General features: G+C 34.5%; 3 protein-coding genes across 3 annotated transcripts; 2 read left to right on the top strand and 1 right to left on the bottom strand.

Annotated features, from left to right (window-relative positions):
• Positions 1-524: 524 nt before the first annotated feature.
• Positions 525-2615, top strand: LOC120157119 (integrator complex subunit 3-like). The gene is given in 3 exon segments (XM_039168370.1): positions 525-1315; positions 1318-1699; positions 1701-2615. Coding segments are annotated over 3 exon segments (1449 nt in total). The 5' UTR covers positions 525-870; the 3' UTR covers positions 2323-2615.
• A 175-nt stretch (positions 2616-2790) lies between these two features.
• Positions 2791-6500, bottom strand: LOC120157117. The gene is made up of 2 exons (XM_039168368.1): positions 6339-6500; positions 2791-4800 (listed from the first exon to the last, which is right to left on the bottom strand). The coding sequence occupies exon 2, from the start codon at positions 4778-4780 to the stop codon at positions 2825-2827; it is 1956 nt and encodes a 651-aa protein (XP_039024299.1). The 5' UTR covers positions 4781-4800; positions 6339-6500; the 3' UTR covers positions 2791-2824.
• Positions 6501-10217: 3717 nt separating this feature from the next.
• LOC120157182 (protein NRT1/ PTR FAMILY 4.5-like) lies at positions 10218-15264 on the top strand. Its single transcript, XM_039168413.1, has 8 exons — positions 10218-10235; positions 10383-10598; positions 11436-12026; positions 13199-13241; positions 13356-13573; positions 13672-14094; positions 14182-14306; positions 14418-15264. The coding sequence occupies exons 1-8, from the start codon at positions 10218-10220 to the stop codon at positions 15262-15264; spliced, it is 2481 nt and encodes an 826-aa protein (XP_039024344.1).
• The last annotated feature ends 362 nt before the right edge of the window (positions 15265-15626 follow it).

Genomic DNA, 15626 nt, shown 5'->3' with positions numbered 1-15626 from the left:
ATGGAAACATACATGAAAATACAAAATATTTATTTATGGGTAAATAATACGTTTAATACTTAAATTATCACTTTTGCTCTGTTTTAATATTTAAACTTTTTTTTTTCAAAATAACATCTAACATTTAGTTTGGGTTCAATTTGGTTCCCCTGCCGTTGAAAATTTAACAATGATGTCAATGTATCATCATAAGGTAATGTCATGTTATCATTAAAAAATATCAAAAAATATCACATCAATAGTTTTGTTACTTTTTTAACGGGGATATAAAATTGAAAAATAAACTAGACGTTAGATATGATTTAAAAAAAATTAAAGTTTAGGTATCAAAATAGAATAAAAGTAATAGTTTAGGTAATAAATATGTAGTTTACCCTTGATTTAATTAGTTATACCATCATTTAGTTAACAAAACTTCAGTTAGTTTTGGGCCCAAACCCTTTTAATTACTTATGAGATCAAAGACCAAATACTTGATTATGTTGCTCTTCTTTCTTCTTTCTTCTTTCTTCCGGCCACTGTTTTGTTTTTCTTCAGCCGCTGCTTCGATTGACAACCATAAATATTTACAAACATCTATCAAAACTCATTTTGACCGTATCCATTTTGTTATTTTTCCCGTCTGCCGACATATCCTGCACGTATTCCGACGTGCCAGTGTCGGACTCTCCGGCGAGTCCGTGCTTCATAGCGGTCAAGTGTCTCTTCCTTTCCCTCAGTCTCTCGTTTAAGGAAAGCAGAAATCTTTACAAGTATAGTTAAATCTATCGGAACCTCCTGGTGTAGCTCTTAAGCAGCGGCAAAAGCCCACTTGGGTATTTAACAGAGGATCCCGGTGGTAGGGCGATGAGGTGATGAAAACTACTCTCTATGGCTTCGAAACTGATTAGAGTCGCATCCATTGAAGCTCAAAATCAGCTAGAACTCTCTCTAAGGCAAGCTTTTGACCTTCTCGAATTGAAACTGAGACCTCCATTTTCGTTAGCAATCCCAATCCCTCAAGAATACACTCAACTTAATCAAGCTATTCTTTATGGTGTTCTAATCGAACCCTATGTCTCAAGATTTCATATTAAGCACTTACATGCTATCGTCATTGATGGGTATAATTTGTTTATAAGTTTACTTGTTGGAATTGTTAATGAATTGTATGGAAAACTTTTTGACTCGGTTAAGGAACAGTTGATTTGGGTTACTAAAGAAATGATTGATGTTTCCGCTATAGGAATTGATAGTTTGTTAGTCTGTTTATTGAGGCAAATTGTTGGTGGTGATTTCAGTGATGGGAATCTTTGGTTATGTTTCGAGCTAGTGAGTCTTTGTTAAGTAAATGGGATTGTTTGTTACAAGAAAAGCCTGTAGTTTTGACTAGTGCATTATATACATTTCTTCGTGTATTAGCTGAGCATTGTAGGGTAATGAGTAATCCAAAACTAGAGATGTTGAGGCAGTTGGAGATTGAGTTTTGTGTCAAAATGTTGAGGGATCAATTTCAGCTTTGTTTGAAGATAGGGAGGGATCTTGTTCGATTATTACAAGATCTATTTCATGTACCTGAGTTTAAAACTATATGGAAAGATCTAGTTCTGAATCCTAGTGAGTTTAGAACTCCCGAGTATTTGGATATTTCTCAGTTGTATTGCACAAGGACTTCAAGTCGTTATTTTCTACTGCAGATCACTCCCGAAATGGAAACACAATGTGATGCTTGGTAGCCAGAAACGATATCAGATCTGGTTTGAAAAGAAATTTCTTTTAGGGCCAGAGAGAGAGAGTCTTATTGTTGATATTGTGTGGTTCATATGTTGTGCGCACCACCCGTCAAATGAAATTCTTCATTCAAATGTTATTCCTAGATGGGCTGTTATTGGTTGGCTACTAACATGTTGCAAGAAGAAATATATTGAAGCTAATGGGAGGTTGGCATTGTTTTTTGACTGGCTTTTTTTCAATGAAAAAGTGGACAATATTATGAATATTGAGCCTGCAATTCTGTTGATGGTATGCTTCTTGCCTAAATATATCAACTTCACTCACTCACTCCTTGAGTTTTTACTTCTTCTTGTGGACAACTATGATTTGGACCGTAAACATATTATAGTCTGGGGTGTTTCGTCAGCTTTTAATACACTTGTCCAGAAAGGAGTGGTACATTCATTGGATGTTCTGACCCATTGTGATGCACTTTCTCCTATAAAAGAAAGGCTTCAGAATTTATTGTTAAATGATCAATGTAAAGTTCCTAGAGATTTGCTTCCAGTTGGTCTTCCTTGCCACTCTACGCCATCTTCGAGTTTGCCTGATGTTTCATGTACGGGTTGAAGTTTGCAGGTAATGTATAGATGATTGAGTTTACAAATAAGCTTTTATTCTCAGTGGAAGTAAAATTGGCAATCGTGGAATGAAAGATGCGATGCCTTACATGAATATCCTTGTATTATTTGATGCCTTACATGAGTCTCCTAGTATTATTTGCAGAAACCTCCTCTGCCATCTCATAAACATGTTACTGCAGCTGTCTCGGAGGTATAATATTGCGTACATCACCTCGTTAAATTTCAATGCCCAGATCCATTGACTATTTGCTAATTTGATGTAATATGCTAATATATGATTTGGGTGCTAATTTTGCCATTTGGGAAAGTTGCTACTCAATCCCTTTCTAAAACCGACTGGATAATGCAAATAAGGAGATGTTTTCAATTTTTTATACTATAAAATGATGGATATTCAACGGCAAGCAACATATTAGCATATCACAACACCAAATCCAAACATGTCTTTTCATTCTTTCATTTTTATTTCATAAAATATTTTCCTCGCCCTACAGTGTGGGAGATGAAACATATTGCCTGGGTAGGCTAAAAAGATCTTTCCCTTCAAATGGCGAAGTCCACTCATGAGAGCCTGCAGTTGGAGAAGCTTCTGTAGGAGCCACTACATCCTGCAAACCTGCAATCGGCAAACCACCACCACTGGATGTCAATCTCATTGCAGGTTTCGCACTTAGTCCACTTGTATTAGGATAATATATGTGAGTGCTCTTCAACGGAGATGTCGATCCTAGCCAAATTCCACCAGGTCTTGGAGAAGAAGACAACCCCCGATCCAAGCTCCAATCAATATTGGTATAATCCAACTGTGCCATGGAGCTACCACTGCTCCAGTCAACTGGAGAAGTGGCTCCTGATGACGTCGTAGAACCTGGTCCAGCGAAAAGTCCAAGTGAAGATGCAGCAGATAATGTTGGTGACGCACCTGTTCTACTCCATAAACCATTTCCACGACTAGTACCTGGAGAATCTCCTGGACTACTGCTGCCTGGCAAGTGCTGCTGCGGTGGATGGTAAAGCTGATGATGCATCTGATTCGAACTCAAGTTGTTGGAACTAAGGCTTCTAGCAGTTGCAATATAGGGCAACAACCCATTAGACTTTGAGATTTCAACGCTACTCGCCGGATACATAAAGGGGGTTGATCCAGGAGGAGATGAGCTTATACTAGTAGCTGGAACCTGCTTTGTATTTACAGATTGAGGTCGCTGCATCATTATAACTGGTTCCCTAATTGAGGGCTGAAATTTCTTAAAATCACTTCCAACAGCCACATTATGACTTTCTGTCTTTGCTGGTGGTGAGGCCTGCAAAGGTGATGCCAAGGAGTAGGAAACAGGAGGATTTGATCCAGAACTTGGCCAACTTTTCTCTGCTGGTACTGCAGTTTGTTGGGGTTTTGCCCATTCCAACTTCGGTTGTATTCTCTTCAATGGCTGAAAAGTTTTACTCATTAAATCTGAAGAACTTACCACTGTAACTGGTGCTTTTGCATAGTTAAAATCTTTCTCGTCCCTTCTTTGTTGTGTTGCAGTAGATAGATTTGGTTTTGATTGTGGCCTTAAGGATATGTTCTGACTACCTGCAACTGACACCTTATTGGTACTAGCAGTCGGTTGATCACAAATTTCTTCTGGCTTTGGTGGAGCAGGTGGATCCTCCTTTAAAGATCTTAAGGATTCTGCTGCTTTCTCAAGATCACCTTCAGCAGCAACAACTGCTCTTTCAACCTCCTGCTTTGTGGACGTGTACCTGATTTCCATGTCAGCAATTCGTGCAAGCTCTTCTGATATGTCAATTTTCAAGTTTCCACCATCAATAGTTGATTCCTTATGCTTAACTGCTTCTTCACTTCCTTCAAGAAGCCATGCCACAGATTCCTCCACTTTGCCTTCATTGCAAATAAGAGCCATTGTAGCCCGATCATGTGAAAATCCCATTGCTACAAGCTGCTGAGCAAGTGCTTCAAGCTTTCTCGACATGAGATAGCCACTGCACCGCTCATGCAACTCCTGTGCTCGCCTCTCCTTCTGACGTTGATGTTTCTTCTCATTCTTTTGACGGATTTTTTCTCGCTTATCATTGTCAGCTCCCGGTATTATTTCCTGTCGGACAGGAAGATTTGATGTTTTCTCTTTGTGCTCTTCCGACTCACCTGACCAGCTACCATTATTAGATATGGAATCATACTCAACCGCTGCTCCAAGTGAGCCCCCCAAATGCTCATCTGTTTCATCAATGTTCCGGAAACGCCCATTGCTTTGAAGAGGTGAAGCAGACGATGATGGCACTGTTTCAATGGTATGGAATGTTCCCAGAAGTGGATTATATGCACTGGCTGGAACACCACTAACAGCATTAGCAGGTCCAGAAGGCTTTGAAGAAGCCTTCTGAGATTCCTTGCTGGATTTTTTATCTTTCGACTTGGACTTGGATGCAGGAGACATTGTTGTAGCCAAATAAAGTCCTGAAAGGTTCAAGATAATAGTTTACAAAATCAAAGATGTATGGAAGATTTAAGCAGTCAATAAACAGCAAGAGCAGTAGTTATCTCATTCTGAGTTTAATTCTCACAATTTTTTATCAAATAAACAAACCCAGATAGTTTTCATGGACAAAAAAGCGGCAAAATCCAAAAGCTAAAACAAGTAAATTGATTCAAGGACCCTAGCCTGATATGACTGAAATTTATCGTCTTGTGCGTAGACCACAAGTTTATAACCAGTATTAAGTTAAAGAAGGCATGTCAAAATAAAACTTGAGAACTACACACCGAGTGAACATGTTTCCTACTCAATGTGCACAATTCCTTCACAGGAAATATTAGCAGGGTATCAATGAAAGTACACCATATTAACGGTGCATCAAACTCCCAACAAAATCTCCTCGAGAAAAATTCCCTTCACTGAACATTACAATAATTAAAATTTTATAATCAAGGAACGATTTAGAGTGAAATAACAATAGCAAAGACTTTCAGAAAACCCTTACAGACATGGTTTCTTCTTAGGAATGCATTCTGGCAATCGCTCCAACTTATGCAATAGGTTACTCCCATCATAACACAAAGTTTCAGCAATATGCATATTTGTGTGTGTGTTTGCTATGACGGGAATTTTTTGTCTTTGATCTTCCATACGAAATTTAAAAATTATTGTTTTGGCATAATATGATCTCCATTTAGGAAAACACTAATATGCATTGGGACTCTCCATTCACAGACACATAAATTTTAAGCCATAATCAAAGGTGGTAAAACACTAATATTTGATAGACAAGAAACAGGAGAACAAAACTTTGGAAGGCAAATTTAGCTTCTGAAACTCTTTTTCTTCCACTTTTTAAAAAAATTTACAAAAGAAAAGCAAATAAATTTGATCCTCATTCATGCTCAATGGTATAAACACATAGAATAATTCTCTAATCCAAAAAGGGGGAGAAAAGAAGAAAATATTGTTTTCACAAGGGGTAAGTTAAAATCCACCCAAACTTGAAAGAATTCATAGATAAAGTGCAGACTAACACCCCGTGTTTTCTGGATTTCAATAACACAGAATCCAATTCTTCGAAGAAGCCAAATTTACCAGAAAAGAGACTGTAACCGACGCCTCCAGCTTTTGAAAAAAATATTTCTGAAAAGCCCGAAATTCAGGTTAAAAGAGAAGATATAAAATTGTGTATTCTAATTCCCTGAATAATAATGCATACATCTAGACAGCATATTTCAACCGAGACTATTTTCCTTAATCCAAGAAAAATCATTCCAAGACGCCAATTCAATCGAGAAATCACCAAAACAACCCTAAACCGGAAGAAAATCACGATTCTTTCGACGGAACAATGCAGATTCTATAGAAATTTTAAATATACATAGAAAAGGATCCACCGACATGATCAATCACACACACAAAAATCCTAAAAGGAATTACTGAAATAAAAAAGTTTTTAAAAAAGAAAGAAGAAAAAGGCAGAAATGAAAGAGGGGAATGAAAAGAATGGAGATACCTGGGTTGAATGCAAGGGGAAGATGGATCGAACGATGGAGGTCGAAGGATGAGAGAGTTGGATGCGAATAGATAAAAGGGGGGGGGGGAGATGTATTTTTGAGGCCCAAACTGAATCGATGAAATTAGGGTTTTGTTTCGTGAAATTTCATTTATTTACAACAGAAAAAAAGGGAAATTCCAGATTTCATAATAACCAAAATTCAATTGTTTATAACGGAACCCCCTCCGCCTCCTCTTTTTCCTTCTTTTATTTTTCTCAATTTATTTCTTTTCATCACATACATTTAAAATACAAAATTCCTTGTAAATACAACACTTCTTATAGTATTTAGGATAAATTTTCTGTTTCATACCACAACTATTTATGTGTTTCTATTTTGGTCATTCAATTATTTTTTTACTACCTTGTTGATTTGAATAAAGTCATTAAAAAATAACATGTGAACTATTGATTAGGAGAGAAAAGATAATATGAAAAATAAAAAAGTAAATATATCATGTTATCATCACTATTAATTTTTAATAATAGAATATTAAAATAAAAAAATATATAACATTATGTATAATTTTAAAGAAAAATAATTAGGTGATTAAAATAAAGAATGCAAGAATAAGTGAGGTTCAAATAGTTAATTTACCCTAGTATTTATTAGTATACTTACTCCAAGTAAAATTTATTTGCAATATTCATTTTCTGTTACTTTTTGTAAGTAAAATTATTTAAATTATTACCATATATACGTTCTTCATTTACCTTTTAATTCTATCCAATTCAAACTTATCATCTTTATAATATTTTATTTAAATTATGTCTTATATACATTTTTTTTCACTTACCTTTTAATTATGCATTTATACTCTATTTATGGCAGAGTTGTCATCATCAAACCACGATTTAAATTCTTTTTTTTTTATCTAAGTTCATATCAAGTTAAATTTATGTTTGGTTCAAATTTAAAAAGTATACTTTACTAATTAAAATAAGACTATTAATTAAATCAATACAATGTGTTCTATCTATTTAATATTTGTTTATTATTTATATTCGAAATTAAATGAATTACTTAATGGGTAAAGTATAAAAATGTTCCCTCAAGTATAAGGTGTTGCTTTATGAAATCCTCTGACTATTAAAAGTTACAAAATGATCCCTCAACTATAGGGCGTTGCTTTTTTTAGTCCATCGATTGTTAAAAGTTACAAAATGGTCACTCAACTATTCATATGTTCTAAACTTGTCATTTTGCATTAAAAATGATGACAAATTGAGCTAGATGTTAACCTGTTGACTGAGATATGATAATCGTTTGAGATTTTGGGATCAAATTTTATTATATCACAGTCAATAAGTTAACGCTCAGCTTAGATACCGTCAATTTTTAACAGATTAAGACGAGTTAGGAACATATGAATATTCGGGTAACCATTTTGTAACTTTTAATAGTTGAGGGACTCAATAAAGTAATACACTATAGTTAAAGGACAATTTCGTAACTTTTAATAGTCAGGAGATTCAACAAATCATGTAGACCTTTTGAATACTTTACCCTTGTTTATTTTCGCATGAACCTATTGATTTATTTTCGGGTTGGAAAATGCTTTTAAATCAAGAAAAATTGTACAATGGACGTCGTACACTGAAACGCACCACTAATTTGACACATCGATGCATACTATTAATTAATTATCCTTATTAAATAAATATAAAAAATATAATGATCTATCCATAATTAATCCTTTATTATTATCTAGTTCAATTTTAATAGGAATATAATTAAATTATATTTTTTTATTAATGATTATAATTATTTTAGGATTTTTTATATTTTAAGATTAGAACACTTAATTTATATAAATTTATATATTCATATCAGTAACAACCATCAAAACCAAACGTTAACGATCATATCCTCAAATAATGTATTACGTCCACCAAAAAAAAATATATTAGTTGTAAATATATGTAATTTCGATATTATAGTGTTGTTATTTTTTATATATTTTATTGTTTGTGTCATTTTAATGTTCTTCATAATCAATGTTCTTATTTTTAATATTATTTATTTTACTGACAATTATCCAATAATTTTTTATCTTCTAATTTTCAGATTTGGCCGATGAGTTGTTTTTGTTTTTGGGTTGGTTTTGTTGTTTTCAGTTTTGTAAGTTCACAAGTTGCTAATGCAACTGTTGAATGAATTGTTTTTATTGAGGGGAAAGCCCTCAATGGAACCATGGATGACGATTTCATCTTAATTTATTTAATTATTTATCGGTACCTATAATATTTTAGTTTTTTCACTATTACACGATTTTATTTTTTAATAATTATGTTTTTATGACATGTCTCATTTTATCTTTATGACACGTTTTTCTTTACCTTTATGGTACGTTTTCAGTTGTTTAGTCGTTAACTTCGTTTATTCTTTTTTTTTCAGGATTGGATTTAACATCGACATGACTGACATTTATTTGTTATAGTGAGGATCTTCCCTACTTTGGACCCTCTTGATTCTGATTTGTGATTTGTCAATGGTCTTTCAATAGTTTCATCCTCATTTGTGGTTCATTTATCAATACAGTCAGATATGTTATATCTACTTTTTGTTCGAGTTTATTTAGTTAGGTTTTCAACCTTTTCTTTATGTGGTCCTTGCGTGATCTTAAGTGACTAGTTTTCTTCTGCTTAGGAAAATATCTTTTTTGGTGAAAAGGGATTATTAAGTGTTTAGTTTATAATTATGGTTGTAAATTTTCATTATAATTTTGATATTTTATATTTTTAGTAAAATTAACGGCTTCTATTAAAAAATTATAAAATAATTATATTTTTAATAAAAAAATTATAATTTAATTATACTCCTATTAAAATTTAAACTAGATAATAATAAATGATTAATTGTAGATCTATCATTGTATTTTTTATATTTATTTAATAAGTACAATATATTTAGTGGTGTGTATTGATGTGTCGCATTAATGGTGTATTTTTTATGTGCGACGTGCGCTCTAGACTCATCCTTAAATCAATGTTAACTTGATTTTTTCCAAAATTTTGAAAAATATATATTAATAAAATTATTTTTTTTTATAATCTGTCATGAGTTTTTCTAAGATCGTATATTTAAGAAAATAAATTATAAAATAATTAGTTGTTCTATAATTTTTGTATCTGTAACACTTTTATACAATCTTTGAATAAGATGATGTATGTTAAGATAAATTTAAAATTAAACCATGTTAGATTTTACTTATAATAATAATTATATTAATTAAATTAAGATAAATTTCTTTAGAAATTTATGAAATTATGACATCACACCAACATTTATCTATTTTATTTAAATCATGCCGTATAATTAGTTGCGTCTTTTAAAAAAATAGTTTTTACATATTCTATATTTTTCATGTCCATGTTAAAAGTTCGTTATTATCCTTCTCAATAATATTATTAATTTTAAGGTTCGAATTTAAGTTATCGCCTTAATATATAATACACCCACCCAACCCCTATAAATTATATAGAAATATTTACTAGTTATTGTAATAAATTTAATTTTAAAAGTTTTGGTCGGGTACTATAATTTAAACAAAAGAAATAGGCCGACCTAACCTCGTCCGAATACTTTCTAAATCAGCTGAAACTGGAAACAGAACTGAAAATGGTTTTTAGTTTGAAAGACCAAGCACTTGCTACCAAATGTTGTAATAAACAGTCTACATAACCTAACTTTGTTCTATTCAACGAATCCGAAACAAACCCCACATTTATCTCTCTCAACAATAACATAAACACCTGCTAATTGGAAAATTCAATAATCAACTGAGCAATTAGCCTCTTAATCATTCCATCATCCATCTCCGGTACTTTACCACCATGTCTCGTCCGACAGAGGTAATCTCTAAACTCTCATAACTCCATGCAATGTTTTTATTTCATGACATGTGTAATGCTTGGTTTTCTCTCTGAAACGTTAACAAGATTCTATTGAAAAACTGTATTCGTGAGAGTAAATATACGAAGCTGTTTGGGATTTAACAGAACAATGAAGGGATGTCCATTCCTCGATTCGGAGGGTGGGATGAGAAAGGAGCCACCAGTTATTCAATGGTGTTCTCTCGAGCTCGTGACAAAAGGAAGCAATGTAAGAGTGATGTTATGTGTAGCCTCGCCAACGACCACGACTTCGTTGTAGCTTCATCGCCTCGAAAACACGAACCCAACTCTGTCCAAGACCCCGAAGTTCCCGTTACGACGGTATATATATATATATGTCATTTTCATTTCGTACATAAAAATCCTTGTTTTAATCTTACTGCAATATTTATGCAGAAGAAAAACTGGTTCTTGAACTGCATTAACTGCTGTATCAAGCCATGATGCCCCATTAAGCAATGTGGATATTTGTTGGTGCACCTATGGAAACTACCATGTGATTGACGCTAGCCAAAGTATAAGATTTTATAAGATTAGATATGAACCCCGTTGTGTAGTAAACTATATATTTAGTCATTTATCTATTACGACGGTTTCATTTTGATTACCTCAACTATTTTTTTTAAAATAATTATATCTAAAGTTATGTTTTGGTTACTCATCGTTAAAAACTTAATGGTAATGTTGACGTGTTTTATCTATTTTTTAACAGGTGACCAAAACATAATGTTATGTATGATTTTGAAGCAAAAATAGTTTGGCGACCAACACAGACCCGCAGAAATAGGTGGAGGATAAATATATAGTTTATCGTAGAAGATATTTTATTTCTTCTGCATTTGAACTTTAGGTTAAACTATATTTATTCTATGAGTATTTGAATATAAGTGATTGGTAAACAAATAATAAAACCTCTAATGCACATATGATCCATTCCAAAAAATATAGTACTTAATTAAAGTTACTTGCTAATCAAGTTTCTTTAAATTTCACTCAAGATATAATCTCCTAGTGCTACACAACTAGGGATTTATCTTCTTCTACCACAAAATATTAACGTAGAGAGTTAACACAAAAAAATCGGTCATGGAGAGAGGTGAGTAATCCGCGCAAGATTCAACAATTAGATTCTGTCGCTACTACCGTAAAGGGTTCCAGTCGATCAAGGCCTTGTATGGCCATCTTCGAATCCACCGTCAGGATAGGTCGAAAACTGAAATTCTCCACATCAACAGTCCGAAACGTGAAAGAAAACGCTCTCTCGAAGAGGATGAAGATGATGGTTTCGCTTGTTTCGTTTGCGACGAAAGTTTCTCGTCGATGCAGTTGCTGTGGCGGCATATGAGAATCCATCGTGGTACCGTTTCCAACAGTGTTCAGCAAAGACCTGCAGCGTCTCAAGAAAACAATAACAATTCTTTGAGGGAAGCTGAGACCACTCTCAAACTAGGGATTGAGAGCAAGGTCTCTCCAAGTAATGACAACAACATAGATTTGCTGAAAGACAATCCCTGCTGGTCTATCAAGAAGAAGACTGAAGAGAGCCTGGCCTATCAAGATACCTCAATGGAGGGAGGTGCTGATAGTGAGACCACAAGCTACGGTAACAAGCCCAAAAAATCCAGGACCGAGCATGGAAGAAGATCAATGAAGGAAGCTACGGTGGTGAAAAGAGTGCACCAATGTGAGATATGTGGCAAGACTTTTGCAATGGGTCAGGCACTCGGAGGACACAAAACGCTCCATCGGGTGAAGGATCAATGGAAGCCGGAGTTAGTGCAAGAAAAGACCAAACAACAAACATTGTGGTGAAGTTAAATAGTGTGTCACTAGAATGCTGTTGCCTGGATTATTGGCAGAACATGCTCATTTATCTGAAGAAACTCATCCTATGTAAAGTCTTGCATTAAATCTGCCACATAATGAAATAGAGTAGCAGCTTCTTTTGTAGACTCCAACTCATATTACTTTTGTATTCAAAATGACAAAAAACAGCTCCCTCAATGACATAGGGATTAATGCAAGAACACGAGTTTTATTCCTCGTATCATATTAAAATTTCTAGTTTTTTTATTAAATTTTGAAGTGATTTTGCTAATATATATTAAAGCTTTACGGGTGTCATTCTTCAAACCAAAATAAATAAATAATGACTACATAACTCTAATATCTTGTCCCTTTCGGCATTTAAAATGATGAAAATAACCTAATTCAAGGGTTTTATCATTGACCTATAAATAATATAAGCTTGATGGAAGGCAGATATTCCCATGATTGTACATCTCTTTCATTGTCCACAAGCTAAGCAATCAATAATATATATAGTTATTTTGTTCGGATTCGATTAAAGCATCGCATATATCCAACCTCTTTATACTCAAGTATACGTATGGATGGATGGCCGGTCGTTCTCTGAAAATTTTAAATTCTAATATAATTTAAATATTTTTTTATATTTTTATTGATAATATATATTTTGGTTCTTTAAACTTTTATAAGTTTATCCCTCTTAAATTTTTATAAATTCGACCCTTAACATAAAATATTGTTTCCGTACATATCGAATAAGAATGTTGACGTAAAAAAAACAAAGATTTAAATTATGGAATAATAGCAGAAGCAAGCACAGATACAAGTGAAGAATTCGGCTTTGTTTCCAAAATGAGGAATATGACTTTCCATGCAGTCTTAGGCTTCAAGAATAAAGACGAGGGCTAGAATCTCTTGCCATTCCCTTTATAAACACCAGCCCCCATGCCTTGACCTCATCAAAGCAACATCCATCCACTTCACAATCACTTCTCTCTCGAGTCTCGAGCCTCAAAAATGGTAATTCCAACTCTTTTTTTCTTCCTTTTGGTTCCATCAACATTCCCTCAATACTAAGCATTGCCTCTTTTTTATTATGTTTTTAAATTCAGGGTGGAAAGAAAGGTGGATTCAGAGCTTCTTTCTTTGTTTTTGGTAAGAAATGGTCTTAAAATGCATATCCCAGATTTCGTTTTACAATATTAACTTGATAAGGAAGTAATCAAATGATGAACTCATTCATGTGTTTTTTTCCTTTTGATTTTGTAGTTCTTGGAGCACTTGAGAACATTGGGTTTGTTGCTAACATGGTTAGCATGGTTCTATATTTCCATTACTTGTTGAGACTTGATATTCCAACTTCTTCAAATACTCTCACAAACTTCTTGGGATCAGTCTGCTTGCTTTCACTATTTGGAGGCTTCATTTCAGACACTTACTTGAACCGACTCTATACGATTTTGATATTCGGATCATTGGAAGTCATAGTAAGTTTTCACTGGCAAACGGAAATTCAAGCACTTGATGTGTTTAGTTTATTTCCTCAATTTGGTTCAACAAATCAATGCTTTTAATTTGGTTGCAGGGTCTGTCAATGGTGACCATCCAGGCTTATTCGAAAGACCTGCAACCGGATATTACTTGCCAGAAAGGTTGTGTCAAAGGTAAAGCAGCAGTGATGTTCTACAGCTCCCTTTCGATATTAGCCATCGGTACAGGCGGAGTTAAGGGAGCACTTCCAGCACTTGGTGCTGACCAGTTTGATCACAAGGATCCAAAAGAAGCAAAGCAGCTTGGAAGCTATTTCAATTGGTACATGTTGAGCACCACTTTTGGAGCTATGATCGGGGTCTCGTTCGTTGTTTGGGTTAGTATAAACGAAGCTTGGTACTGGGGTTTCTTCATGGGAACTATGGCTGCCATTGTTGGATTCATTGCAATTGGCCTTGGGAAGCCCTTTTATCACTATCCACCGCTTGGGAACAGCCCTCTACTGAGAATAGCACAGGTTTCCTCTCTCTCTGTTGTGCTTAAATATATTGCATGTTCTTTTTATGTGAGTCCTGATACAAGAATCAATTGTTTGATCCTTCAGGTTATAGTTGTAGCAGTCAAGAACAGACAATTGCAATTACCGGAAAACTCGGATGAACTTTTTGAGAGCAACGATGACGACGAACATCAGTATGATGAAAAACTCCCTCATACAAATCAGTTCAGGTGAAACACCATGAACTTGCTATTCTATCATGGAAACTGAAAAAATAAACAATCAAATACTCTTCTTTTGAGTAATCTAATACATTTTATGCTAATAAATGACTAAACCAGATTACTAGACAAGGCTGCCATTGACCCTCAGTTGATTTCTCCAGAGCCTTGGAAAGTTTGCACAGTGACACAAGTTGAGGAAGTCAAGATTTTAACAAGGATGTTGCCCATCTTAGCCAGTACCATTATAATGAACACATGCTTGGCACAATTGCAAACATTCTCGGTGCACCAAGGGACCTTAATGGATTCCGATATTTTCGGGAAAAAATTCCCTTCGGCGTCAATACCAGTTATTCCTCTAGTTTTCATGGCATTCTTAATACCAATTTATGAGTTTCTTGTTGTCCCTTTCGCTCGAAAAATCACCGGGCATCCTTCAGGCATCACACAGCTTCAACGAGTAGGTGTTGGTCTTGTCCTCTCTATCATATCAATGGGCGTGGCCGGCATAATCGAAGTTAAGAGGAGGGATCAGGCCATAAAAGATCCATTGAAACCTATTAGTCTATTCTGGCTATCCTTCCAATATGGAATATTTGGCCTAGCAGACATGTTCTCCATGGTAGGACTAATGGAGTTCTTCTACAAGGAAGCTCCGTCGAGGATGAAATCACTATCTACGTCGTTTGCATGGCTATCACTATCGTTCGGGTACTTCTTGAGCAGCGCCTTTGTTGACGTTATAAACGCGGTCACCAACAACATTGCCCCGAGCAAGGAAGGGTGGGTACAGGGTGATAACTTGGATGCCAATAATTTGAACCTCTTCTATTGGTTCCTAGCTGTTCTTAGCACACTTAACTTCATTGTCTATCTGCTCTGTGCTTCATGGTACAAGTACAAAGAAGATAACACTGACTCCGAATCCGATCCGGAAACAAGGGGCAGGGAGCAGATATGGTGAATAAGCTATCAACATCATAAGAATCTTTCAACTTATTCGTTGGATGAAAAGCGCTGACGAGGGAAATAGTGACATTATAAACAATAACTATCAGATGATATGTTTGTGATTTCTTCTCCTAGTATTCATTTGGATTGTTTAAGGTTATAAAGATGTATGACGTCGCGGTTCTGTGCAAATGTAATGCCAGACATTCTTGTACACCATACATAAATTACTGTGTTATTCTTGAATTAATTTAATTCCAAACATTTGAGGTTTTAAGTTCGATTTCTTTATAAAATATGAATTTAATTTAAGATCAGAATTAAATTATTCAAACGAAATAACAATAAGGGGTCGTTTGGATGGAGGAATGTGGG

Source organism: Hibiscus syriacus, unplaced genomic scaffold, assembly GCF_006381635.1.
Source record: "Hibiscus syriacus cultivar Baekdansim isolate YM2019G1 unplaced genomic scaffold, ASM638163v2 tig00111238_pilon, whole genome shotgun sequence".
Classification (NCBI taxonomy): Eukaryota; Viridiplantae; Streptophyta; class Magnoliopsida; order Malvales; family Malvaceae; genus Hibiscus; species Hibiscus syriacus.
The sequence above is the reverse complement of the archived record's forward strand: the minus strand, read 5'-3'. Positions and strand labels throughout refer to the sequence as shown.